Consider the following 25,039-nt stretch of genomic DNA (forward strand, 5'->3'; position numbering starts at 1 on the left):
GGGATTGGGGACACCTGCTAAGTGGAATAAGCCAGGTACAGAGACAAATATATGATATCCTCATATATGGAATATAGAAAACTTAAACTTATAGAAGTAGCAAGTAGAATGGTGGTTACCAGAGGTTGCAGGGGTGGGAGGAAGGGGAGCTAAATGTGGAAAAAGGAAATGTTGATCAAAGCATGCAAAGTTTCAGGTGGACTGGAGGAATACATCCTGGTGATTTAGTCCACAACATTATGACTATAGCTAATAATAATGCTATATTATCAGCTATAATATAGCTAATATTTTAAAATGAGAGAATTCTAAATATTTCCACCAAAATGAATGATAAGTATTGGCGGTGACAGATGGGTCAGTAAGCCTGATTTTCTCATTCCAAAATGTATACATGTAACAAAACATCCAAATGTATACCATAAATATATACAATTATTGTTTGTCAATTAAAAATAAAATACAATTTTGAATTTATCATTTATTTCTCTTTTAAATTTAGGGCTGTTAGAAATAGGCAGCCCTCTCCATTATCTATACCCTTCATAATGTTCTATCAAAGCAGTCACTGGATTTATCAAAGACTTGACTTTAAAATGGCTCTTTTTTTGTAGGTGACTAAATAGCTGTTTCACCATCTCATGACATTTTTGTGTCTCTCATCCTCTAATGTTAATCTGATAATCCAGTCCACATCACTACTTCCCTCATTGTCTGTTGCCTGTAACCACTCCTGCTATCAATCATTGATTTGAGGAAAGTTTTTAGTGGGCAGAATACAGTATCCACACCAGATTATCTAAATGGAAAGGCAGGCCCAAAAGACCAGGGTTAGATGTTTAAGTACTGCCTGGAAAAATGCCAATCACATTATAGTGGTAATGCCTTTGTCATTGCTGCCTATTGTTTGGCATTTATAATGATAAGGACAGTACACTAAATTTCACCATAGCTTCCCTAGAAGAGCCTATACCACGCTCACCAGAAAATTAGATCTCCTTGCATAGCACTTGTTTCATAATGCTCACCTCTACCTGTATTTATCGTATTATATAAGTACATTTTCTCAGCAGAATCTATATCACATGGGACAATCCCATCTACAAAGAAAACAAGGAAGTGTAGTTTTTACCTTTTCAGCCTCTTTACTACAGAAACTAAAGATTGAAGAGGTATGAAGTACACATTGGTTTACCCAGTCTGTATTTCTGCAACAGATGTTCTAAAATAGATTACTAGGAAATTGCTAGATTAAAGCAATTAAAGAAGAGAGGTTAATTCCAGACAGCACCTGGTGTTCTCTCTAGTTTATATCTGGAATATCTAAATGTTTATATGAGACATCATTTGGCTTTAAGAAATCCAGTCTAAAGGAGCAGGCAAAAAAGAATGGGCTAGCAGAGAGAAGAGAGATTAACTTTTATCTGAGTAATATAAAAAGACTTCATAAGGGAGGTAGCATTTGAACCTACAAAATTTTAAAATTTCATATTCTAGACCTCTTATCAAAGGTGTCTGGCATTTAAAGATCTGGGATCATAAACCACATTGAAGTAATAAATGAAGAATAAGTACTTCCTGGATGTGCGGTTGGCCTTCCCACCCATGATTCCTCCCACCTAGTATTCTTCCACAAGAAAATCATTTCTTTCATTGCTATTCTTTCTCCAATTGACTTCTGAAAATGCAAAATCTTCTGGGAAGGGTTTTAAAAATTAAGCTCTTGTCAGTTATTAATGTCTTAGCTCATTCATTTAAAAACATGTACTGAGCACCTACTCCTTGCCAGGAACTATATTAAGTGCCAGGGATTCAGAGGGATGCACCTGTGAACAAAACAGGCATGGCCTCTGCCTATGTGGAGCTTACAGGTTAGCAGGAAGAGGGGCACTAAAAGTAACTGCACAGATCATTAACTTCTTATAACTGTGTTAAATTCTGTGAAGGTGCCATTTTCTTGTTTGCAAAAAGCAGCCCACTAGAGCAGACAACTTATATATGTCATTCAGGATATTTAAAATTTCAGAGGGGAAAAAACAAAGTTTGTTCTAGAGCTATTAATACTTGCAAGCCTAGCACTTCAGATACATATTTCCTAAGATATCTTTATGTTTGAAATCTTCATAAGCACTTTTTAAAAGATACTTTACAATAAAAATAGACATTTCTTTCTAGCATCCCTTCCTAATCAGCCTGCTGATTTTCTTCTTGGAACCAGTATAGAGAGTCTGAGAGGAGATGTCTCTCTAGATCCACTAAAGTTCTTGATGTTCTTTTATGGAGCTGGGTGATCCCTGGAGCTGCTCCTCCTCTCATTTCTGCTGTCTACTATGGGCATTACCATCCTTTCAGGAGCACAGCTCAAACTTCTCTGTGACTCATTCACCGTTTCCCACATCTCCCACATCTTGTCAGTTGGCAAATTCAGTTGATTAAATCTCCTCAATCTCTCAAATCCATCTTTTGTTTTTGTTACCACTGGTCAGATCAGGCTCTTATGACTTAAACGTGAACAGTTGTAAAACCTTTGAAATAATTTCCAGATCTATGGGATTTCTCTACTCGCATCCCTCTTACAGAGGGAAAAGACCAGGGTTTTATTCATCATTGAAATCTAAGCATTTGGGCCAGAGCATAAAACATGTAAGGCAGTGTGTGTTCACTGGAAACTGGTTCTGCTGTTTCTCTCTTCAAAAGCCTATGATGGTTTTCTGTATCCCACAGACTGAAACCTCCTCTGCTGTGCCTCACTGTACATCAGTCTTCCTCTCCGCCCTATTTCTCATGCAATCTAGTGATGTACTTTTTGGTGACTGCTTACCAACGGGCTCATGTCGATTTTCCTGATGATCCTTTCTTCCAAATCTTCACTTGTCAAAGTCGTATGCTCCGTAGTTTCAGACCCTGCTACATGGTTATCTTTATGAGGCCTCCTGAGAGTCTTCTTCCATCATAATTGAACCGCTGTTCTCCCCCAATGACTTTATACCTCCAGCATGTTACAGTCAGTCTTTTATTACAGCTCCTGGGTAGACAGGGTTTCATTTTAAGTGCTATTTTTTATCAAATGGCAATGGCTGCCTGGAGCACTGTATTTAGAAAGATTCTAGGGTTATACCTGGTGGAAATATTTAAAATTCTGCTGAGGGCATTCCTCCAACAGGATGCCAAAGCAGATTAAGTGCATTACATGAGTATAAGAGAAGAGAAAGAATAAACTGCCCTGGATTCGCCAACCCTATTCAGATCCCCATCAGTGTTTCTACTCAGCTGGATCAGGTGCTCATAAAGACATTTTTCTATCCTTGTAGCCTCTAGCATAATCTATTTTCAATTTGAACCTTAAATACTTAGATTTTAAAAGTTTATAATTTAAAGTGACAAATATGACATTTGAGATAGAGTGTGGTAATGGAAAAAATATAAAGTGCTAGTGAAATGGTCCTTGAAGACTGGGTAGGAAGACATGGGAAACAGGAAAGGAAGGCAGCCCTGGTTGAGAGTAAAGGACAAAGATACAAGTTTTTAATGTATAAATTCTTTTCTGTTAAGGAAAAATGGTGTAGAATTTGTAGAAGAGAAGTGAAGGCTCAGTTTGTAATGATAGGCTTGAGTTAGGTTGGTGCAAAAGTAATTTCATTAAAAGTAATGGCAGAAACCACAATTGCTTTTGCACAACCTAACTCAAGCCTAATATATGAAGGGAGCTGTGAATGCCTAACTCAGAAGTTACAGGTATTCTCAAGTATGCTGATGTACAATAGATGGTATTGAACATAAGCAGGATTGTACATCAGAGTGAACAGATTCACGATGCCAAGTAGAGTCTACTCCAGAAATATGAAGATGATTCAAATATGAAGATGAGGAAAATCTATCAATCAGGAATTCTATATGATCTTACTAACATATGCTGAAAATCTATTGATAAAATTCAGCAGTGCTTCTTTTAAGCCCAAGCAAATTAAGAAAAGAAAAATCCTAAGATTGATAAACAGCATGTTAAACTGTGAAATATTAAAAGCCATGCACATTATAATCAAATCTAATTCAAAAATATTCAGTTTTCACCATTTTTAACAGTCTTTTGAAGATAACACAGTAAGACTTAAGCAACTGAAATATTAGAAAATAAGAGTCAAAAAGACATCATATGCAGACAGTATGATTTCTATATGCAGACAACCCAAAATATAACTTGAAAAGTGACAGAATGTAAAGTCACTATACAAAATAATATTTGTCTATTATATTAGAAATAACCTTATCTAAATGAAAATGGAAAAGAATTACTCCTTTGCAATGGAAACGAAACCCATAAAATTCCCAATAATAAATTAAGCTAGATAGAAATGAAAGAAGAAAAATAAGGTTGTATTAAAGGGCACACAACAGAACCTGAAAAATTGGAAAGTTCTGTTTTCCTTAAAGGAAAATACTTGATATCATGAAATTATAAACTCTTTCCAAGTTCATTTAGAAACAATGCCGTTCAAATCAGAATTTTGTACCTTTTGTTTCATTTTTGGAAACTGATAATAGCTAACTTTTATTGAGTGGTTACTATGTGCCAGACACTATTTGTTTTTATTTTTTGTTTTTTCACCCAGTAGTAAATAATAAACCAGCCAGGCAATATTTCAACATCTCATATGTGTTAATGCTCACAAACTCACATGGAGGTAGCAATACTAATTTAGTCCCACTGTACAGGTAAGAAAATGGAAGCAAAAATTGTTTATGTAATTTCCTAAGCCCACACAATTAGTAAGTGGCAGGATTCAAACCAAGAGTTGTTCTGGCTTAGCTAAACCAGCAAGCTATTTTTGGCTTCATCAGGAAGAATACAAATGCAATAATAATCAAGAAGCTTTTGAAAAACAAGAAAGATGGGAGCTACCTATTCTGACAAAGAATTTAAAGTCATTGTAATCACATGGTATGATATTGACACAGAAGTAAGCAGATCATGGGGACTTCAGAAACAGATCTGACTATACAGGAATTTAATGTATTATAAAGGGAAAAATGGCTTATTTAATGGGCAGTGTCATAATTTCAGGCAACAACTAAGAAAACACATAGGTTCCTATTTCTCATAGAACATTTAAAATATATTTCATATGATTTGAAGATACATAAAAATTAAAATTATAAAAATAATTTTAACATATATCAGAATCAATACATATGCCATGATATGGAATCTTCTTCTTGGGCAAGATAAGAAATGCAGAAGTCATTAAAAAGGAAAAAAGGACAGCTTTAACTGCTTTCTATATGATGGCACATACCATCTACAAAGATCAAAAAAAGAGATGACACTGGGAGGAAATATTTGCAATTGATTTCGTAGAGAAACTGTTCTATCTGCCATCTTTAAAAAGACAAACAACACAGTAGAAAAGAGAACAAAGGATATATGAGAAAACAAAAGATAACAAAGAATAAATAAGTTCGTAGAAGAAGAAATGAATACAGAAAATATTATAAGTCCAGAGGTTATGTCTTAACCAAATGTTAAATTCTAAAACTGCAAAAGTGAAAAATCTAGTGTAGTTAAAATTATCTTTGGAAATTCCTTAACCTGCATATAAAATTTATTACATATTTGAAAATATAAAACCTGGTACCTTATAAATTCTGTATGTGCTAAATTTCAGGAAGCACTGAACAGAGCAATGAAGACTGCAAAATATTCAGATGTCTGAGCCTTCAAATTTTTCTGGCTTTAGGATACCTATCAAAACAGTGGAGAAATATGCAGAGCATGTAGAAAAATTCCTCTTTTCCTAAAGATTTTATTCCATTTTTTACAAAGTAGTAAACCTACATAAGCTTAATATTTATTAATAGATTTGTTTATTTGGAAACAACTTATATAAAAGTACCTAATGAAGAGCTTGAAACACAATTGGAACTCAACAAAGTTTGCTGGATCCGCGTTTAAATCTTGCTTATTACTTAGACCCACATATACACTGTTCTTTGAAAAGTTGTTTAGAAGATCCTGGTTGCTTCCTTTGTTTCCAAGTTGATGTCTTCTGTATGGCCTACTGAGCAGCTGCCACTTTCTTGTCTTTTACAGTGGTTTCAAGACACATCACCCATAGTTCTGGAAATATGCGCTGAAGGAAGATAGCATGTTTTGCGTCCTACACTTGAAAAAGTTAGAACAATTAATAACATCCTATGCTGACTAAGGTGTGGAAAATAGGCACTCTAGTAGTACACTTTTGATAGAAGTGTGAATTATGAAAGCCTTTTAGAAAACCTTTTGGAAAAATTTATTCTGTAAACTTTTTCAAGAGAAGTGAAAGCACCAGTCCTGTGTGGCAAACACTGAAACTAATGCAAGTGTCCATTAATAGGAGAATAATGGAATAAATTATGCTATTTCTACACTAGGGAAAAATACTATGCCTCAAAAAAAAGTGGTTTACTAGGGGTGGGGGTGTGAAGGACAAGAGGAGATTTTAGCCAAAGGGTACAGACTTTCAGTTGTAAGATGAGTAAGTTCAGGGGATCCAATACACAGCGTGGTGACTATGATTAACAGTACTGAATTGTACACTTGAAATTCACTTAAATGTCCTCACCACAAAACAAACAAAAGGTTAACCAGGTGAGGTGAGAGATGTGTTAACTAACTTGACTGTGGTATTCATTGCCCAAAACATATGTATATTGAATCTTCATGTCGTATACCATGAAATCATACAATTTTGTCAATTATGCCTCAATAAACCTAGAACATCTTAAAGAGAAAGATCTATATGTATTGACTAGAAAAGTACCCATGATATTTTTCTAGAAATTGTTCTTAATAGACAAAATATAATACTATCTTTGTTTAAAACAAGTGAAAACTGAAAGCCCAACCACAAAAAAATCCAAACCTATATGTATGTGTATATGTTTGCATAAGACTTTCAAAAGTGTGAAAAATATAGTTGTTGTCATTGGTGGCCAGAATCAGATGGGTAAGAGAAGAGAAGACAATCATTTTACTTTTACTCCTTTGTGTGTGAAGGCCTGATCCAAATGAGTGGTAATAGGAATTAAAAGGAAAAGACAATTGGGAGATGTCATACAGAAATGGAATGGGGGGGGATTTGACAACTATTTGCATGTGGGTGGGAATCAAATGAAGAAGTCAAAGATGGCTCAGCGATTTCTAGGCTGAGTGACTGAGGGATCATTTATAGAAGCAAGGTTATCATGAGAAGGTGAAGTGAATTACTTTTTATTGTTACCAGAGGAGAGACAATGAGTTCAGGATATCAATCAAAGCTCTGCTACCTCTTGTTTTAAATAATTGCTTCAACAGCAAAGCTATTTGGCTTGGTCTTAAAACCTCAAAAAAATATGCTGCTTTAAGGAGTGGATGTAGGCTATATGAATTATATACCATAAAGATTGTTTAAATGCTGCTTTATTGTTTCATTTTATGTGAATTATGGAATTAAAAGAGCCAGACTGTTGTCTGTTATTTTTTTTTAAATTTTTTTATTTCATTTTAGGTTTTGGGGTACATGAGCAGAACATGCAAGACAGTTGCGTAGGTACACACATGGCAGTGTGTTTTGCTTCCTTTCTCCCCTTCACCCACATTTGGCATTTCTCCCCAGGCTATCCCTCCCCACCTCCCCCTCCCACTGGCCCTCCCCTTTTCCCCCCAATAGACCCCAGTGTTTAGTACTCCCCTCCCTGTGTCCATGTGTTCTCATTTTTCATCACCCGCTTATGAGTGAGAATACGCGGTGTTTCATTTTCTGTTCTTGTGTCAGTTTGCTGAGGGTGATGTTCTCCAGATTCATCCATGTCCCTACAAATGACACAAACTCATCATTTCTGATTGCTGCATAATATTGTTGTCTGTTATTTTACCTCATCCATGCATATTTTAAGACAAAAGGACATTTCCTTTTGAACCAGAAAAAAAAATTATAAGAATTTAAAATAATATCAAATACACAAAGAAAAGTAAGCTTTCCTATTGTATACAGAGTGGCAGAGACACAAAATATGACCTGAAAAATTTTCACTGTATGTTTCATTTGTGTTGTTTTAATATAGTTATTCCTCTTGTAACTCGATGCCTAGTACATTATTAAGAGTATACTGTTGCTAAAAAGAATTCTGTAGAGACAGCTTCACAAACATTTTTAGATCTAGGAATACCTTATGTACTTTTATTCCACAGAAAGCAGCACTAGAAATTTAGCCCCATTGAGAATATATTTCTTGCAAATATTATCAAAATACTAGGTGAATTTATTTCTATATAATTATATTTTATGTTAGGGCTGCAGCAGAAGTGCTTAATTCATAAGTATGAGTTTTTCTGCACAGTTAAATGAATCAACAAAATCACCTGAATCAATCACTTTAATTTTAATTTCCAGTTAGATGGAAGTCTACTGCTCTTGCACACCCTTATTCTCCATTCATCGGTTATGTTTTCACTTCGCAGTATTTCTTTGTTCATATTTTTTAGTTGAATTGTACGGAGACTTCCATGGGAAATGTTTTTATATTCCATTTGTTATCTGTAATCTGAGTTATAACAGGACATTTCAGTAACTCTCATGTTTTTATTTTGAGTCTAAAGAATTTCATAAATTTCAAAACCTTCAGAGAACTGGGTGATTATGAGACCGTATGAAATCAGGAGATTATTTATTTTGTTGACTAATTCTTATAATTTGGGTTAAGCTACATATGGTCCCCCTTTGGAGAAATAGAACAGAGATAATAAATTTAATAGTTTTTATGCTTCGTGTTTTCCAGAAAATAAACACTGCTGGAACCAGTAATGCAGAAGTCCCCTTGGCTGATCCCGGAATGTACCAGTTGGACATTACATTAAGAAAGGGTCAAAGTTTAGCTGCCCGAGATCGAGGAGGTAAGAGCATAAGAGCAATATCACCTAGAAGCTTTTTATGTGTTTATGACAAACTTTGTTTTCCATATGATTGCTTGCATTATAAAAAGTTAAGTAGAATATAATTCTTAGAAGCTTGAATTCAAAGATGTAGTTTGACTCATTACTTGACTCCTCTGACCATAGCAGAAGAGGTTTTGATGCGAGTTCCAAAACTCTGCCTTACTCCCAACCCAGACAGCAAGGTCCCTATCAAACTGCCAGCAGATTTGACTCTACATCATATGTAATTAGTAACATAATTGATTACATAAGTGATGCATATATTTGAAGCCATTTACCTTTTGGTAGACCTGAAATTCTTTTTGCTGCATAGATTTGCTCAGTTGAATCTGCTAACCTTACAGGACCCCAGACCTAATCTCTCTCCAAAACTTCAGAGATTCCTAACAAGTGACCTTTTAAGGCCTGGTCAGATCTGGCCATAGTCTCATGGTAGATTAAACACATTTTATAGGCCACGAGGAAGAATAAGACAAGGTAAACACTCTTAAGTTCCTTAAGATTCCAAATCCCAAGGCAATCTCCTGATGAACTAGAATAAGCCACATGAGGGATTTCTTGAACCCAGGTTAGAGGCGGGACCAAGGATAGACCTCAGATAGACTGTGTAGCAACCTTTGCACATTTTGAATGTGAGTACTGCAGGAGCTGGGTACGTTGAGGGCCCTTGAGCCTCCAATTCCAAAGGAGGCTGAGTTTGGGTGTAACTCCTCCCGCCAGGAGAAAGGAAAGTTTCCAAGCCTTGCTAACTCATTGTCAGACAACCTTGAGAGTGCTCCTGGACCATATGATCCTGTTGTGTTTCTCCTACCCTATTTGACATCATACGTAGGGAATACAAGGAAACACATTAGGGCTGCAGTTTATAATTTGTCTCCTCTATCTAAAGAAATAAAATAAATAAAATAATTGATAATACTAGAGTATTTTATGGCTACGAACTGTAGAAATAAAAGATTCAATTGTTTAGTAAAAACTAGTAAGTATCAAACATTCTTGGCCAGGTGTGGTGGCTCACACCTGTAATCCCAGTACTTTGGAAGGCCGACATGGGAGGATTACTTGAGGCCAGAAGTTTGAGACCAGCCTGGACAATACACTGAGACCTTCTCTCTACAAAACATAAAAAAAGTTGAAAAAGACATTCTTAGTGAGTGAATATGTGATTGATAATATTAGAATTTAAAAAGATAGGAGAAGTTTTCAAAAATAACCATCTGGCCTAGTAGCTAAGGACAAATATTTATTGAATTGAACTGCCTGTTTCCAAAGAAAATACAATCAAATTAGATAAAGAAAATAATGCAAATAACAAAGTATTATTTTGCTATATTTACAGTGTATACAACTTTTTTTAGTTTTCAAGGTGCTCTCAGTTATATCATTTGATCTAAAACAGAATTGAACTTGGGAACAGAAAATCAAAATTTTAGTCCTACATATTCCTCCAACAATTTGAAATGCATATGTATGCAGTTATTTATTATAGCATTGTTTATAATTATAAAATATTGGTGATAGTCTAAATATTGGTAAATAGAGGAATGGTTGAATAAAGTATGGCATATGTACATGGGAGAATGCTATGGAGTTGTAAAAATAAATAATGAAAATCTCTAGAAATTGATACGGAAAAATGTACAGGATATATTGTGAAGTTCACATAAGCAAAGTACAAAAGAGTATCAATAATATGTAACAGTCTATGTAAGAAATACCTAAGAAGTTGTGTGTTGTCTTTTCATTTGTACCAAGAGAATTACAGGAATCAGGCTGGGCGCGGTGGCTCAAGCCTGTAATCCCAGCACTTTGGGAGGCCGAGGTGGGTGGGTCACGAGGTCAAGAGATCGAGACCATCCTGGTCAACATGGTGAAACTCCGTCTCTACTAAAAATACAAAAAATTAGCTGGGCATGGTGGTGCGTGCCTGTAATCCCAGCTACTCAGGAGGCTGAGGCAGGAGAATTGCCTGAACCCAGGAGGCGGAGGTTGCGGTGAGCCAAGATCGCCCCATTGCACTCCACCTTGGGTAACAGAAGCGAAACTCCGTCTCAAAAAAAAAAAAAAAAAAAAAAGAATTACGGGAATCAAAAGCCAGAAACTAATGAGACTGATAACATACAGAATGTGGGTAAAAAACAGATGGCAAGAATGGGAGATGGGAGTGGAGTAAAAGGGATGGAGAGGGAATGACATTTATCTGAGTAAATTTTCTTAATTAACTTAAAGTTTTTATGACAGTATTTTAGCACTCCAAAATAATTAAATAATTAAAACCAACCAGGATGTGGGAAGAACCCATAACAATAATTTCATCTCAAGGGGATAGGAAATAAAACCACTAACCTAAGTAAGTAGCTATGGAAACCAAATTCAGTATTTTAATTATATATACAGGCTTACTTTGGAGATAATGCGAATTCAGTTCCAGACCACCACAATAAAGCAAATATCACAATAAAGCAAGTCACACAAGTGTTTTGATTTCCCAGTGCATACAGAAATTATATTTATGCCCTACTGTAGTCTTTTAAGTGTGAATAGCATTATTCACAAATATGTCTAAAAATATATGTACCTTAATTTTTAAAATACTGTTTTAAAAATGCTATCAATCATCTGAGCCTTCTGTGAGTGATAATCTTTTGCTGGTGGAGGGTCTTTCCTCGATATTGATGACTGCTGACTGATTAGGGTGGTGGTTGCTAAAGGCTGGAGTGTCTGTGGCAATTTCATAAAGTAAGACAACAATGAAGTTTGTCACTTTGATTTACTCTTCCTTTTACAAAAGATGTATCTGTAGCGTGAGATGCTGTTCGATAGAAAGTAGAGCTTCTTTCAAAATTGGAGTCCGTCATCTCAAACCCTGCTTTATCACATAAGTCAGTGAGCTGTTGTAAATCTTCTGTCATTTCAACAGTGTTCACAGCATCTTCACCATGAGTAGATTCCTTTTCAAGAAACCACTTTTGCTGCTCATTCACAAGAAACAACTCTTCATTTCTTCATATTTTATCATGAGATTGCAGCAATTCATTCACTATCATCAGGTTCCACTTCTAATTGTAGTTATCTTGGTGTTTTCACCACATCTACGGTTACTTCCTCCACTGAAGCCTTGAACCCCTCAAACCCTCAAGTCATTTATAAGGGTTAAAATCAAGTTCTCCCAAAGCCCTGTTAATGTTGAAATTTTGACCTCCTCTCATAAATCATGAATTTTTTGTTGTTGTTTTAGAGACATGGTATTACTCTGTTGCCTAGGCTGGAGTTCAGTGGCACAAACATACTGTAACCTCCAACTCCTGGGCTCAAACATCCTCCCACCTCACCCTCCTGAGTAGCTAGGACTATGGGTATGTGGCTCCAAGCCAAGCTGTTTTTTCTTTTCTTTTTTTTTTTGGTAGATATGTGGTCTCACTATGTTGCCTGGGCTGGTCTTGAACTCCTGGTTTCAAGTGATCTTTCCCCTTTGGACTCCCAAGTTGCTGAGGATACAAGCATGACATGAGATACTGTGCCCAGCCAAGAAATGTTGTTTATGGCATCTAGAATGGTGAATCCTTTCCAGAAGGTTTGCAATTTGCTTTGTCCACATCCATTAGTAAACCATGCTATAAAGAGATATGCTGTCATCCAGGCTTTTTGGCTCTGTATATAGTGCACAGGGAGAGTAGATTTAGCATGGTTCTTAAGGGCCCTAGGGTTTTCAAAATGGCAAATGAGCATTGGCTTCAACTTAAAGTCATCGGTTATATTAGTCCCTAACATGAGAGTCTGTCTGTGCTTTGAAGCTTTGAAGCCAGGTGTTGACTAAGTTCTCTATGTCATCTTCTTCCAATAGAAGGCTGTTTCATCTACATTGAAAACCTGTTGTTTAGTGTAGCCATTTTCATCAATTATCTTGCTAGATCTTCTGAATAACTGGTGGCAGCTCCTCGCACTTTCATGTCATAGAGATAACTTCTTTCTTTAAGTCTCATGAACCAACCTCTGCTAGCTTCCAACTTCTCTTCTGAAGCTTCGTAATCTCTGTCGGTTTTCATAGAATTGAAGAGAGTTAGGGACTTGGTTCTGGATTAGGCTTTGGTTCAAGGGAATGTTGTGGCTGGCTTGATCTTCTATCCAGAGCACTCAAATTTTCTCTGTATCAGCAATGAGGCTAGTTGACTTTCTTATTCATGCGTTCACTGGAGTAGAGCTTAAAATGCCCTTCTAGGTCTTCTCCTTTGCATCCATAACTTGGCCACCTGTTTGGAGCAAGAGGCCTAGCTTTCAGTCTGTCCCTCCTTTTGACATGCCACTCTCACTAAGCTCAATCATTTCTAGCTTTTGATATAAAGTGAAAGACATGTGACTCTTCCTTTCACTTGAATACTTAGAGGTCTTAGGGTTATTGATGAGCTAATTTCAGTAATGTTGTATCTCAGGTAATAGGGAGGCTTGAGGAAAAGGAGAGAGATAGGCTAACAGAAGGTCAGTGGAGCATCAAAACACACACAACATTTACTGATTAATTTCTCAGTCTTCTATGGGCGCAGTTCATGGGGCCTCTCTCAAAACAATTACAATAGTAACATCAAAGATCACTTATCACAGATCCTCATACAGATATAATAACAATGAAAAAGTATGAAATGCTGCAGGAATTACCAAAAGGTGACAGAGACATGAAATGAGCATATGCTGTTTGAAAAATGGTGCTAATAGACTTGCTCGAGGCAGTGTTGCCATAAACCTTCAATCTGAAAACAAAAACAAACAACAAAAACCCTTGGAAGCACAATCAAAGTGTAATCAAATGAGGTGTGCCTGTACTATAAAACTCTAGACAAAAAGAACTATACATAAATGTATGTACTCTAGACCATGATTATTAATTCTGAAACTACTTAATATATATGTACCAGGAACTAGCAAATAAGTAAATATAGACAATGACAGTCATGATTTTCTTTGTTGGAGATAGTTACAAATGTAGAAAGTAGGCAGTCTAGAATGAACCCTGTGGTGCTAGATAGGTGTCAGTATGATCTAATGATTTTTAATATATATACAGACATATAGAAATAAAAATGTATAGAGATGTGTGTGTGTGTATTTCCTAATCTGTCTGCTGAGAGAACCTAGACACAATGACAAAGGTATAATGATAAAATGGCAATGAATACATTTGGTCAGGTATTGTATTGGGAAAATACAATTTTCCCAATAAAAGTAATCAAGGCTCCTGGAGAAATGGTTGATTTCAGACCTGGGTTAGGGAAAGCATCACATAAGCCTGGATGATTTTACAGTGCCAGAAAGTAAGGAAGTGCTCAAAAATTGATGGTAAAATGTCAAATCACATAGGAGCCAACATAAGTGAACATATAATGACCAAAGCTGGGACCATTTTAGCAAAAAATAAGTAATGGTTGTATTAGTCTGTTCTCACACTGTTATAAACAACTACCTGAGACTGAACTTAAGAAGAAAAGAATGTTAATTAACTTACACAGGCTTAAAAGGAAGCATGACTGGAAGGCCTCAGGAAACTTAGAACCATGGCAGAAGGCGAAGGGGAATCAAGCACCTTCTTCAAGACCTGGCAGGAAAGAGAGAGAGTGAGGGGGGAAGTGCCACACACTTTTAAACCATCAGATCTGGTGAGAATTCATTTGCTATCATGAGAACAGCATAAAGGAAACTGCCTCCATGATCCCATCACCTCCCACCAGGTCCCTCCCCCAACACTAGCAATTACAATTCAACATGAGATTTGGGTGGGGACACAGAGCCAAATCACACCAGTGGTAATAAAATCCACAGAATAAAATGTCTTTGTGCTGATAATTTATAAATAAGTGGAGGAAAAGGTATAAGCATTTCTTATGGTAGAATTCCATTAAACAAATGTAGATGAGAAAATTGAAATAGATTTCACCTTTTAATCAACATCCCACTAACAATAGTAGGCAAAAATTATCAATAGGTGCTAAAATTATACATGTAAAATTATGATGTGAAACAGAATATTTGCAGCATTTTGAAGTATTTCTCCACAAGCTACGTAAGAATTATAAAGGGAAAAATAGTAACTTCACAATGGGGAAACACAGAAGGCACAACCTTAACCTTCATCAGAGCTGAGAAGACATGCAGACATCACCAACCTTCTTACAGGGTGCACTGAAAACAGCATGTCATTTCCGTGGCATTCTTGTCAAAGCACATAGCCTCAATGTAATCATGAGAAAACATCTGGCAAACTCTGGCAACATATGACATCAGTTATCCGAGCTGAGTAGCCCCTTGGACAGTGTGTGTTTAATCCCCTTGGACAGTGTGTTTTTTATCTTGTTTCACCATTCCCTGTGTCTCCACAACTTTGCTTCTGGGTCTCACTGTGTGTATGCAATTGCCTTTCTTATGGTAGCAAATTATTCTCTGCAGACTTCTCTGCCAAAATACAAAAACAACTTTCAGTAGAATGGGAGAGCCATGTACTTAAAAAAAATGGGAGAGAAAATATTACTTTGTGGGAATGAAAGAATATTCTGAAGTGTTTAAAAGGCCAACTCCAATCTAGCTTTACTAATTTACTTACTTGCCTTTCTCTTATAAGGATGCCAGTCATTGGATTTATGCCCTATTCTAAATCCAGGATGATCTCATCAAGATCTTTAACTTAACTACATCTTCAAAGACCCTGTTTCCAAATAAGCCTATGTTCACAGTGACTAGGAGTTAGGATTTGGACATATCTTTTGGGAGGACCCAAGTTAACACACTACAGGAAACAATTCCTTTTCTTCATGTTCTAGGAGCTAATTTAAATAATCAAAAAAAAAAAGTCAGAGCCAGTCTTCCAAAAGATGGGTATTTCCCTACCCCGCCCCCCGCAGCATGAAATCAATATACGAAACTGGAAGAGAATGTCAAGCAGTGCCGCCTTTATTCAATGGCCATGGACTATACAAGTGGGAGCGTAGCCCACAAATCAACTTCTCGACTAGTGAGGGATGAGGGGGTTAAAAGATAGGGTTTCTATAATGAATGGGGTTGGACTTTAAAAGCAAGGGGAACATAGTCATGTCTTTTCCAGAAATGGGAAGCCTTTTTTTTTTTTTTTTGTCATTTTATGGCTTCTTCCAGTTATTGTCATGGTGATTGTCAACTGTCATGGTGCTGATGGGAGCATTATTTAGCATGGAAATGAGGTTATAATGAAGCTTGAGGTCTTTTTGAAGTTGTTCAATAGCTATCTTGATTCTGACTAGTCTCAGCTTGTCTAGCTACAAAGGAAACTTTATCTCAGGTGTTCTGTTTCTTAAAAGCAAAATTTAGGCAGAGTAGGAATTCATGCTGTGTCATGTAGGCATTACAATGGGTAACAATATGAATCTGCTTATTGTGATTCTATTTATAATGCTGTTAAAAAAAATTCTGTGTTGAATAGAGTTAGAGAATCTCAATCACTCCACTCTGAAACTCTTCAAGTCTACTCTGTGAGTCTGATGTGTCATTGCTAAAGAAAAGTTTCCAAGTGTTATGAGAACAATATTTTCAAGGTAGAGTACGAATTTAAAAGCCTGGAGGATGGACAAGGTTTTAGAAGTTTACCCCCAGTGAAATTTCACTTTTTTCACAGTGTACTGAAGTCTCTCTAATTGAGAACTTCTACCATATATAAGGCAGCCAGATTTGAGAAAAATAAATTGTAGGAATTTTTTAAAAGCAATTCAATTTGATAAAATGGAACATATTCTGTATTTTAAGTGTAAACAAAGTTTTTTTTCAAGTTAGAGGGCCTGCTGGCAATTTTATCATTAGAATATAATTTATGAAAGTACAGAGAGAATTATTCTCTGATTGAGGCATACTAATATTTCTAGTATATACTATGGATCAGGCATGATGGTTGGTATATATCCTCTGATCCTAACAAAATTGGTCATAACAGTAGCTGCCACCTTAGAATATGTGCTCATGGTTTAGTGTTCAGGTTTCTCTTTGTATTTGATCCTTGGAAATTCTCTTTAGGATAGGATGGCCATTGGTAGAGTTTGGCTGTGTTCCCACCCAAATCTCATCTTGAATTGTAGCTCGCATAATCCCCATGTGTCATGAGAGGGACCTGGTGGGAGGTAATTGAATTGTGGGAGCGGTTGACCTCATGCTGTTCTCATGATGGTGAGTTCTCATGAGATTTACTAGTTTTATAAGGGGATTTCCCCTCAACATTTTCTCATTCTTCTCTTCTTGCCACCATGTGAAGAAGGAGGTGTTTACTTCCCCTTCCACCATGATTGTAAGTGGAACTGTGAATCAACTATACCTCTTTCCTTTACAAGTTACCCAGTCCCAGATATGTCTTTATTAGCAGCATGAGAACAGACTAATTCAGTCATATATACCTTTTTCTGGAGGCAGTTGTGTTTTCATCTGTTGACTGAAATAGTTGTTAATAGTACTCCATTTTACTTTTAAAAGGGCTTTAGTTTCAGAGACGTGGAATATACTGATGCTTCCTATAATAAATCTCATTAAAGTTTATCAGAAAATTAAGCATTATGGTTAATCCTTTTTTCCCAGGAGGAGAATGCAATTTGTATCATCAGAGAAAGTTTTGTCTTTGAGCAGTTTTCAGAAAGTTTTGTTGACAGTCCCTTCTTTAGATTTATGCAGCCTTTAATGAGCTATCTTGATCAAGAAAAGGCCTGTCATGTGTTTTTGTGCTAAAATGATGAATTGAACATGTTGCTAGTCAATCTCTTTTGCATTTCCTACAGTTGGTGGGAATCAGGTATAGCTTGTTTTACCCAGTACAGACACAATTATTTCCATGCATTCTAATGTTATTTCTTTAACCAGTGTTTCACAATTGGGAAATTTAAAAAATAATAATTTACAGTAACTTCATTTTAATGATAGTTATTTATATAGTCTATGAAGTTAAGCTTTTAATATATATATACAAACACACACATGTCCATACACACACACACACACACACACACACACACTTCTGAATAATACATATATAGCAGGTCCTCAAATCACATCATTTTGTTCAACCTGGTTTTCTTATTACATTGATGAGAAAAAAAGATAATCTATACCCAGCCAGGCCACTCTCTGTGTGGAGTTTGCACATTCTCTCCATGTCTCCCTAGGTTTTCTCTCTGGGTACTATGGTTTCCTCCCACATCCCAAAGATGTGCATGTTAAATGAACATTGTCTCAATCTTAGTGAGTGTGGGTGTGTGTGAGCACACCCTGCAATGAGATGATATCTTGCCCAGGGCTGATTCCTGCCTTGTGCCCTGAGCTGCAGAGATGGGCTCCAGCCTCCTGAATTGTAATAATTGGGTAAATAATTATCTCACTTGTTTTATTAATCTTCCTTAAATGTATTTGTATTAATATGTTCCCACACTGCTATAAAGAGCTACCTGAGAATTGGTGAAAAAAAATTAAGAAAAGAGATTTCATAAGTTCATTGTTCTGTGGGCTATATAGGTGTCTGCTTCTGGGGAGGCCTCTGGTAATTTACCATCATGGTGGAAAGTGAAGGAGAAGCAGACAATATTCACATGCCCAGCAAGACAGAGAGAGAGAGAAGTGGGGGAGATGCCACTCCTTTTCACACAACTAGATCTCGTGAGAATTCTATCATGAGAACAACAAGGGGGAAAGTCTGCCCCCATGATTTGGGTACTACCCACTAGCTCTCTCCTCCAACACTGGGAATTACAATTCAACATGAGATTTGGGTGGGGACACAAAGCCAAACCATATTATTCCACCCTCTGGCCCCTCCCAAATCTCATGTCCTTCTAACATTTTAAAACACAATTATGCCTTCCCAACGGTACTCCAGAATCTTAACTCATGTCAACATTAACTCAAAAGTCCAAGTCCAAAATCTCATCTGAGACAAGGCAAGTCCCTTCTGCCTATGAGCCTGTAAAATAAAAAACCAAGTTAGTTACTTCCAAGATACAATGGGGGTGCAGGCATTGGGTAAATGCTGCCATTAAAAAAGAAAAAAAAATGGCCAAAACAAAGGGGCCCCATGCAAGTCTGAAAGCCAGCAGGGCAGTCATTAAATGTTAAAGCTCCAAAATCATCTCCTTTGACTCCAAGTCTCACATCCAGGGAAGACTAATGCAACAGATGATCTCTAAGACAGGAGCTCTAAACAGGAAGCTCTGCCCCTGTGGCTCTTCAGGGTAAAGACCCCATGGTTGCTTTCATCAGCTGGGATTGAATGCCTGTGGCTTTTCCAGGAACGTGGTGCAAGCTCTTGATGGGTCTACCATTCTGGAATCTGGAGGATAGTGGCCTTCTCCTCACAACTCCGCTAGACAGTGGGGACTCTGTGTGGGGGTTCCAACCTCATATTTCCTCTTTGTACTACCCTAGTAGAGGTTCTCCATAGGGGCTCTGCTTTTGCAGAGGAATTCTGCCTGGACATCCAGGTGTTTCCATACATCCTCTGAAATCTAGTCAGAGGCTCCCAAGCCTCAACTATTGCCCTCTGTGTGCCTGAAGGTTTAACAACACATGAAAGCTGCCAGGGTTTTGGCTTGAACCCTCTGTAGCAGCAGCCTGAGACATATCTGGGGCCTTTTAACATACCTGGAGCTGGAGCAGCTAGGACACAGGGTGCCATGTCCTGAAGTGGCACAGAGAAGCAGGGCTCTTGGTCTGACCCACTAACCCATTTTTCTCTCCTAGGCCTCCAGGCCTGTGATGGGAGGGGCTGCCACAAAAGCATCTGAAATGCCTTGGAGGTATGTTCCCCATTGTTTTGGCAATTAACATTCAGCTCCTCTTATGCAGATTTCTGCAGCTGGCTTAAATTTGTCCCCAGAAAATGGATTTTTCTTTTTTACCACATGGCTAGGCTGCAAATTTTTCTAACTTGTATGCTCTGCTTCCCTTTTAAATATAAGTTTCACATATGCATATGTGTGAACACTCTTAGAAGCAGCCAGGACACATCTTGAAAGCCTTGCTACTTAAACATTTCTTCAGCCAGATACCCTAAATTATCTCTGTCAAGTTCAGAGTTCCATAGATCTATAGAGCAGGAGTACAATGCCACCAGTCTTTTTGCTAATGCATACCAAGAATGGCCTTTACTCCATTTCCAAATAAGTTCCTCACCTTCATCTGAGACCTCCTTAGCCTGGACTTCACTGTCGATATCATTATCAGCATTTGGTCACAATTTTACAAGTTTCTAGAAAGTTCAAAACTTTTCCTTGTCTTTCTGTCTTCTTCTGAGCCCTCCAAACTGTTCCAACCTCTTCCTATTGCTCAGTTCCAAAGCTGCTGCCACATTTTCAGATATTGTTGTAGTGGACAAATACAGAAAATTTGTGAAGCTCTGCTTCTCTGGTACCAATTTGCTGTATTAGTCCACTCTCACACTGCTATAAAAACATACCTTAGACTGGGTAACTTGTAAGTAAAAGAGGTTTAATCAGCTCATGGTTCTGCAGCCTGTACAGGCTTCTGCTTCTGGTAAAGCCTCAGGAAACTTACAGTCATGACTGAAGGTGAAGGGGAAGCAAGCATGTCTTCACATGATATTGAGTGAGGACTTACCGTATCCTATTCTTCTTTTACTGTTTTATTTAAATAGATACAAAACAATATCACTCATTGACACACAAAGACTTCCTTGTTGGATGTTCATAAAACTAGAGCCATAAGTTATAGTCATGCATTCTTTAATGACAGGGATACATTATGATAAATGTGGTAATAGGTGATTTTATTGTTGGGTGAACATCATAAAGTGTACTTACACAAATATAAATTATATAGCCTACCACCAAGGCTATATGGTATAGCCCATTGCTCTTAGGCTACAAACTTGTACAGCATGTGACTGCAGTTAATACTTGTAAGCAGCTATAACACAATGGTAAATATTTGTATATCTAAACATATTCCAATATAGAAAAGTAAAAATATGATATAAAAGATACATCTGTGTATTCATTTGTTCTCACATTGCTATAAGAAATACCCAAGTCTGGGTAATTTATAAAGAAAAGAGTTTTAATTAACTCACAGTTCTGCTGGCTGGGGAGGCCTCAGGAAACTTATAATCATGGCAGAAGGTACCTGTTCACAGGGTGGCAGGAGAGAGAATTAGTGCCAGCAGGGGAAATGTCAGATGCTTATAAAACCATCAGATGTCATGAGAACTCACTATCAAGAGAACAGCCTGGGGGAAACTGCCCCCATGATTCAATTATCTTCCACCAGGTCCCTCCAATTACATGTGGGAATTATGGGATTACAGTTCAAGATGAGATCTGGCTGGGACACAAAGCCAAACCATATTATTCCACCCCTGGCTCCTCTGAAATCTCATGTTCTCACATTTTAAAACATAATTATTCCCTTGTGAGAGTCTCCCAAAGTTTTAACTCATTCCAGCATTAACCCAAAAGTCCAAGTCCAAAGTCTCATCTGAGACAAGGCAAGTCCCTTCTGCCTATGAGCCTGTAAAATCAAAACAAGTGAGTTAATTCCTAGATCCAATTGGGTTACACGCATTGGGTAAAATACATCCATTCCAAATGGGAGAAATTGGCCAAAACAAAGGGGCTACAGGCCCCCTACAACTCCAAAATCCAACAGGGCAGTCATTAAATCTTAATGTTCCAAAATGATCTCCTTTGACATCATGTCTTACATCCAAGTCATGCCGATATATTTCCCTTTCACACTCCCAGAGCCTTTGCCAGCTCTGCCTCTGTGGCTTTTCAGGGTACTGTCCCCTTCCTGGTTGCTTTCACAGGCTGGCATTGAGTATCTTCAGCTTTTCCAGGCACACAGCGTAAGCTGTAGGTTAATCTACCATTCTGGGGTCTGGAGGACGGTGAGCCTCATCTCATAGCTGCACTAGGCAGTGCCCCAGTGAGGACTCTGTGTTGAGGCTTGGAGCCCATATTTCCCTTTCACACTGCCCTAGCAGAGGCTCTCTATGAGGACTCCACCTCTGCAGCAAACTTCTACCTGGACATTCAGGCATTTCCATACATCCTCTGAAATCTAGGCAGAGGTTCCCAAACCTCAATTTTTGACTTCTGTGCACCCACAGGCTCAGCACCATACCTGGAAGCTTGGGACTTGCACCCTCTGAAGCAATAGCCCAAGCTGTACATGGGCCCCTTGTAACCACAGTTGGCACTGAAACAGCTGGGGCACAGAGCACCATGTCCCAAGACTGCATAGAGCAGGAAAGCCCTGGGCTCAGCCAACAAAACAATTTGAGCCTGTGATGGGGAGGGCTGTCATGAAAGTTTCTGACATACCCTGAAGACATTACCCTTTTGTCTTAGTGATTAATATTCAGCTCCTTGTTACTTATGCAAATTTCTGCATCGGGCTTGAATTTCTCCCCAAAAATGTGTTTTTTTTTTTCCCTGTGGTATCATCAGGCTACAAATTTTCCAAACTTTTATGCTCTGCTTCCTCTTGACCACTTTGCCACTTAGAAATTTCTTCTGCCAGATACCCTAAATCATCTCTCTCAAGTTGAAAATTCCACCAGTCTCTAGGGCAGGGGCAAAATGCTGCCAGTCTCTTTGCTAAAGCATAGCAAGGGTCACCTTTATGCTAGTATCCAGAAAGTTTCTCATCTTTGTCTGAGACCACCTTAACCTGGACTTCATTATCCATATCACTGTCAGCATTTTGGTCAAAGCCAGCCAACAAATCTCTAGGAAGTTCCAAACTTTTCCTCATATTCCTGTCTTCTGGATCCTCCAAGTCTCTAGTCAGTTCCAAACTTTCCCACATTTTCCTGTCTTCTTCTGAGCCCTCCAAAACTGTTCTAGCCTCTGCCTATTACCAGGTTCCAAAGTCACTTCCACATTTCTGGGTATCTTTACAGCAGCGCTCCACTCCTCCTGGTACCAATTTACTCCATTAATCTTTTCTCACACTACTATGAGGAAATACCCAAGAACTGGAAATTGCTGTGGGTGAGTCGCAGAGTAGATGTGAAGGCCTCAGACTTTCCTGTAGACTATGCACACTGTACACTTAGGCTACACTAAATTTATTTTAAACATTTTCTTTCTTTAATAATAAACCTTTGCTTACTATAAACTTTTTTAATTTATAAAATATTTAATTTTTAGAATTTTTGACTCATAAGAACAGCTGAAAACACACACACATTATACAGCTAAACAAAAATATTTTCTCTTTATATACTTATTCCATAAACTTTTTTCTATTTTTAATATTTTTAACTTTTTAAACTTTTTTGTTAAAAGCAAAGACACAAACACACACATTAGTCAAGGCTTATAGGATCAGGATCATCAATAGCAATGTCTTTGTCCTCCACATCTTGTCCCATTGGAAGGTTTTCAGAGGGTGTTATTTTCTGTGATAACAATGTCTTCTTCTGAAATACCTCCTGAAGGACCTGCCTGAGACGGTTTTGAAGTTAACTTTTTTTTTAATAAGTAGAAGGAGTAAACTCTAAAATAACAATAAATAGCATAGTATAGTAAATACAAAAACCAGTAACATATTTGTTATCATTTTTAAGTATATATATGTACTATATTTAACTGTATGTGCTAGACTTTTATGTAACTGGCAGCACAGTAGCTTTATTTACATCAGTATTGCTACAAATATGTGTGTAATGCATTGCACTAGGATACTAGGACATTAGAATACTACAACATCACTAAGTGATAAGAATTTTTCAGGTCCATTATAATCTTGTGGGGCCACCATCATATATGCAGTCCATCAGTGACCCAAATGTCATTATGTGGTGTATGATTGTACTAAACCTGGAGACTTTGTAAATTAGTCCAAGACTGCATCACTGTCCCAGAAAGCTTTTTTATATGGCCTTCAAACTATATTCTGAACCAGAGCAAAGAGTCCAGTGGCTCTTCTCCAGGATTAATCTGTAGCACTGTGTATGTGGGGGTATTCTTTTCTTCAAGATTCCCTAAATCTACTAGGAGGTGATACTTTACCCAATGTAAGTCTAGGATTTCTTAAGCCATAGAGCAAGTACTGCTCCGATTTCTTAAAGAGATTCTGAGCATGATGTTTCTACATATGAAGTATAGTTATATCACACTAAGTAATATTACTTTTAAGTGCTATTTCTTCCATTATTATGATGACAAATTTTGCTTGTTTAATTATACTGAAGTAGGAAGGAGGATCAATTTTAATTGAGCCTTTGCAAATGACTGTATTGCCATGAAAAACAAAAGGACCTGCAAAAGGTCTGTCTATAATGTCTGACGCTGTTCTCAGCAGTTAATAGACAAGGCCGGTCCATACACATCCCATTTTCTTAATCATGTGCATAGACTTGGCCAATGTTATTTTTTTTTAAATAAGATTTTATTGTTTATAGGAGAATTTGATTTAAACTAAGTATAATTTGATTCAGCATCTATTAACAAAGGACAGTTTTATGCTTAACCCATTTATTAGAGACATTGTCCTTAAATTGAAGGTTAATTAGCTTGTATTCATGGTTTTCCATATTAAGACTTCTTCAAGGATATGTTCCTTCATGAAATAAGCATAAAGGAAATTTTACGTGTTCCTGAATTTTGATGTATTTTGCCTATATGAGGAAATATTCTTAGGGATTTAGTTACCTATTTCCCAAAATTAGATAATATAAAGTATAGAAAGTTTGTATTAACTAAAGTAACAATACTTTCTAGCAACTATACTGGAGGTTGTTAACAAATGACCATGCGATCCCTGGAGGAAGGAAGAAGGAGAAAACTTTACTTTCCAACTAACAACCTGCAGATGAGAGAAATGTAGCTTCCAGGGAAACTGAAAGCAAAGGCTCTGCCAAAGGGAAGGAAACAGTGACATTTAAGCCTTCTCTTCTTGTATGCATATTCATCAGGTTTCGGCAATGTCTATGAATATTTATGAAGGAAGTCAAACACACATTCAATGAGTTAACATATATGTAACATGCATTCCATGATCACTTTGAAGAGGGTTTTTAACATTAAAATGCAGAAGAATTAAATTCTTTATGTAAAAGTAAACTGTGCCCTACAGTTT

At 37.2% G+C, this 25,039-nt stretch overlaps 1 protein-coding gene across 19 annotated transcripts in view; it reads left to right on the forward strand.

Annotated features, from left to right (window-relative positions):
- MCTP1 (multiple C2 and transmembrane domain containing 1) overlaps positions 1–25,039 on the forward strand; it is a 595,528-nt gene that overhangs the window by 272,971 nt on the left and 297,518 nt on the right. For 18 of the 19 annotated variants that reach the window (XR_008479839.2, XR_013532231.1, XR_013532232.1 and 15 more), the window contains exon 2: positions 8,794–8,908. Coding sequence is in view for 14 of the 19 variants with exons in the window: in XM_054252591.2 (XP_054108566.1) it covers positions 8,794–8,908 (115 nt within the window). In the remaining 5 variants the exon portion in view is untranslated. Of the gene's footprint in view, positions 1–7,528; positions 7,562–8,793; positions 8,909–25,039 lie in introns of those variants that run through there. The other variant, XM_078365169.1, reaches the window with a different exon arrangement.

The sequence above is a fragment of the Callithrix jacchus genome, chromosome 2, assembly GCF_049354715.1.
Source record: "Callithrix jacchus isolate 240 chromosome 2, calJac240_pri, whole genome shotgun sequence".
Classification (NCBI taxonomy): Eukaryota; Metazoa; Chordata; class Mammalia; order Primates; family Cebidae; genus Callithrix; species Callithrix jacchus.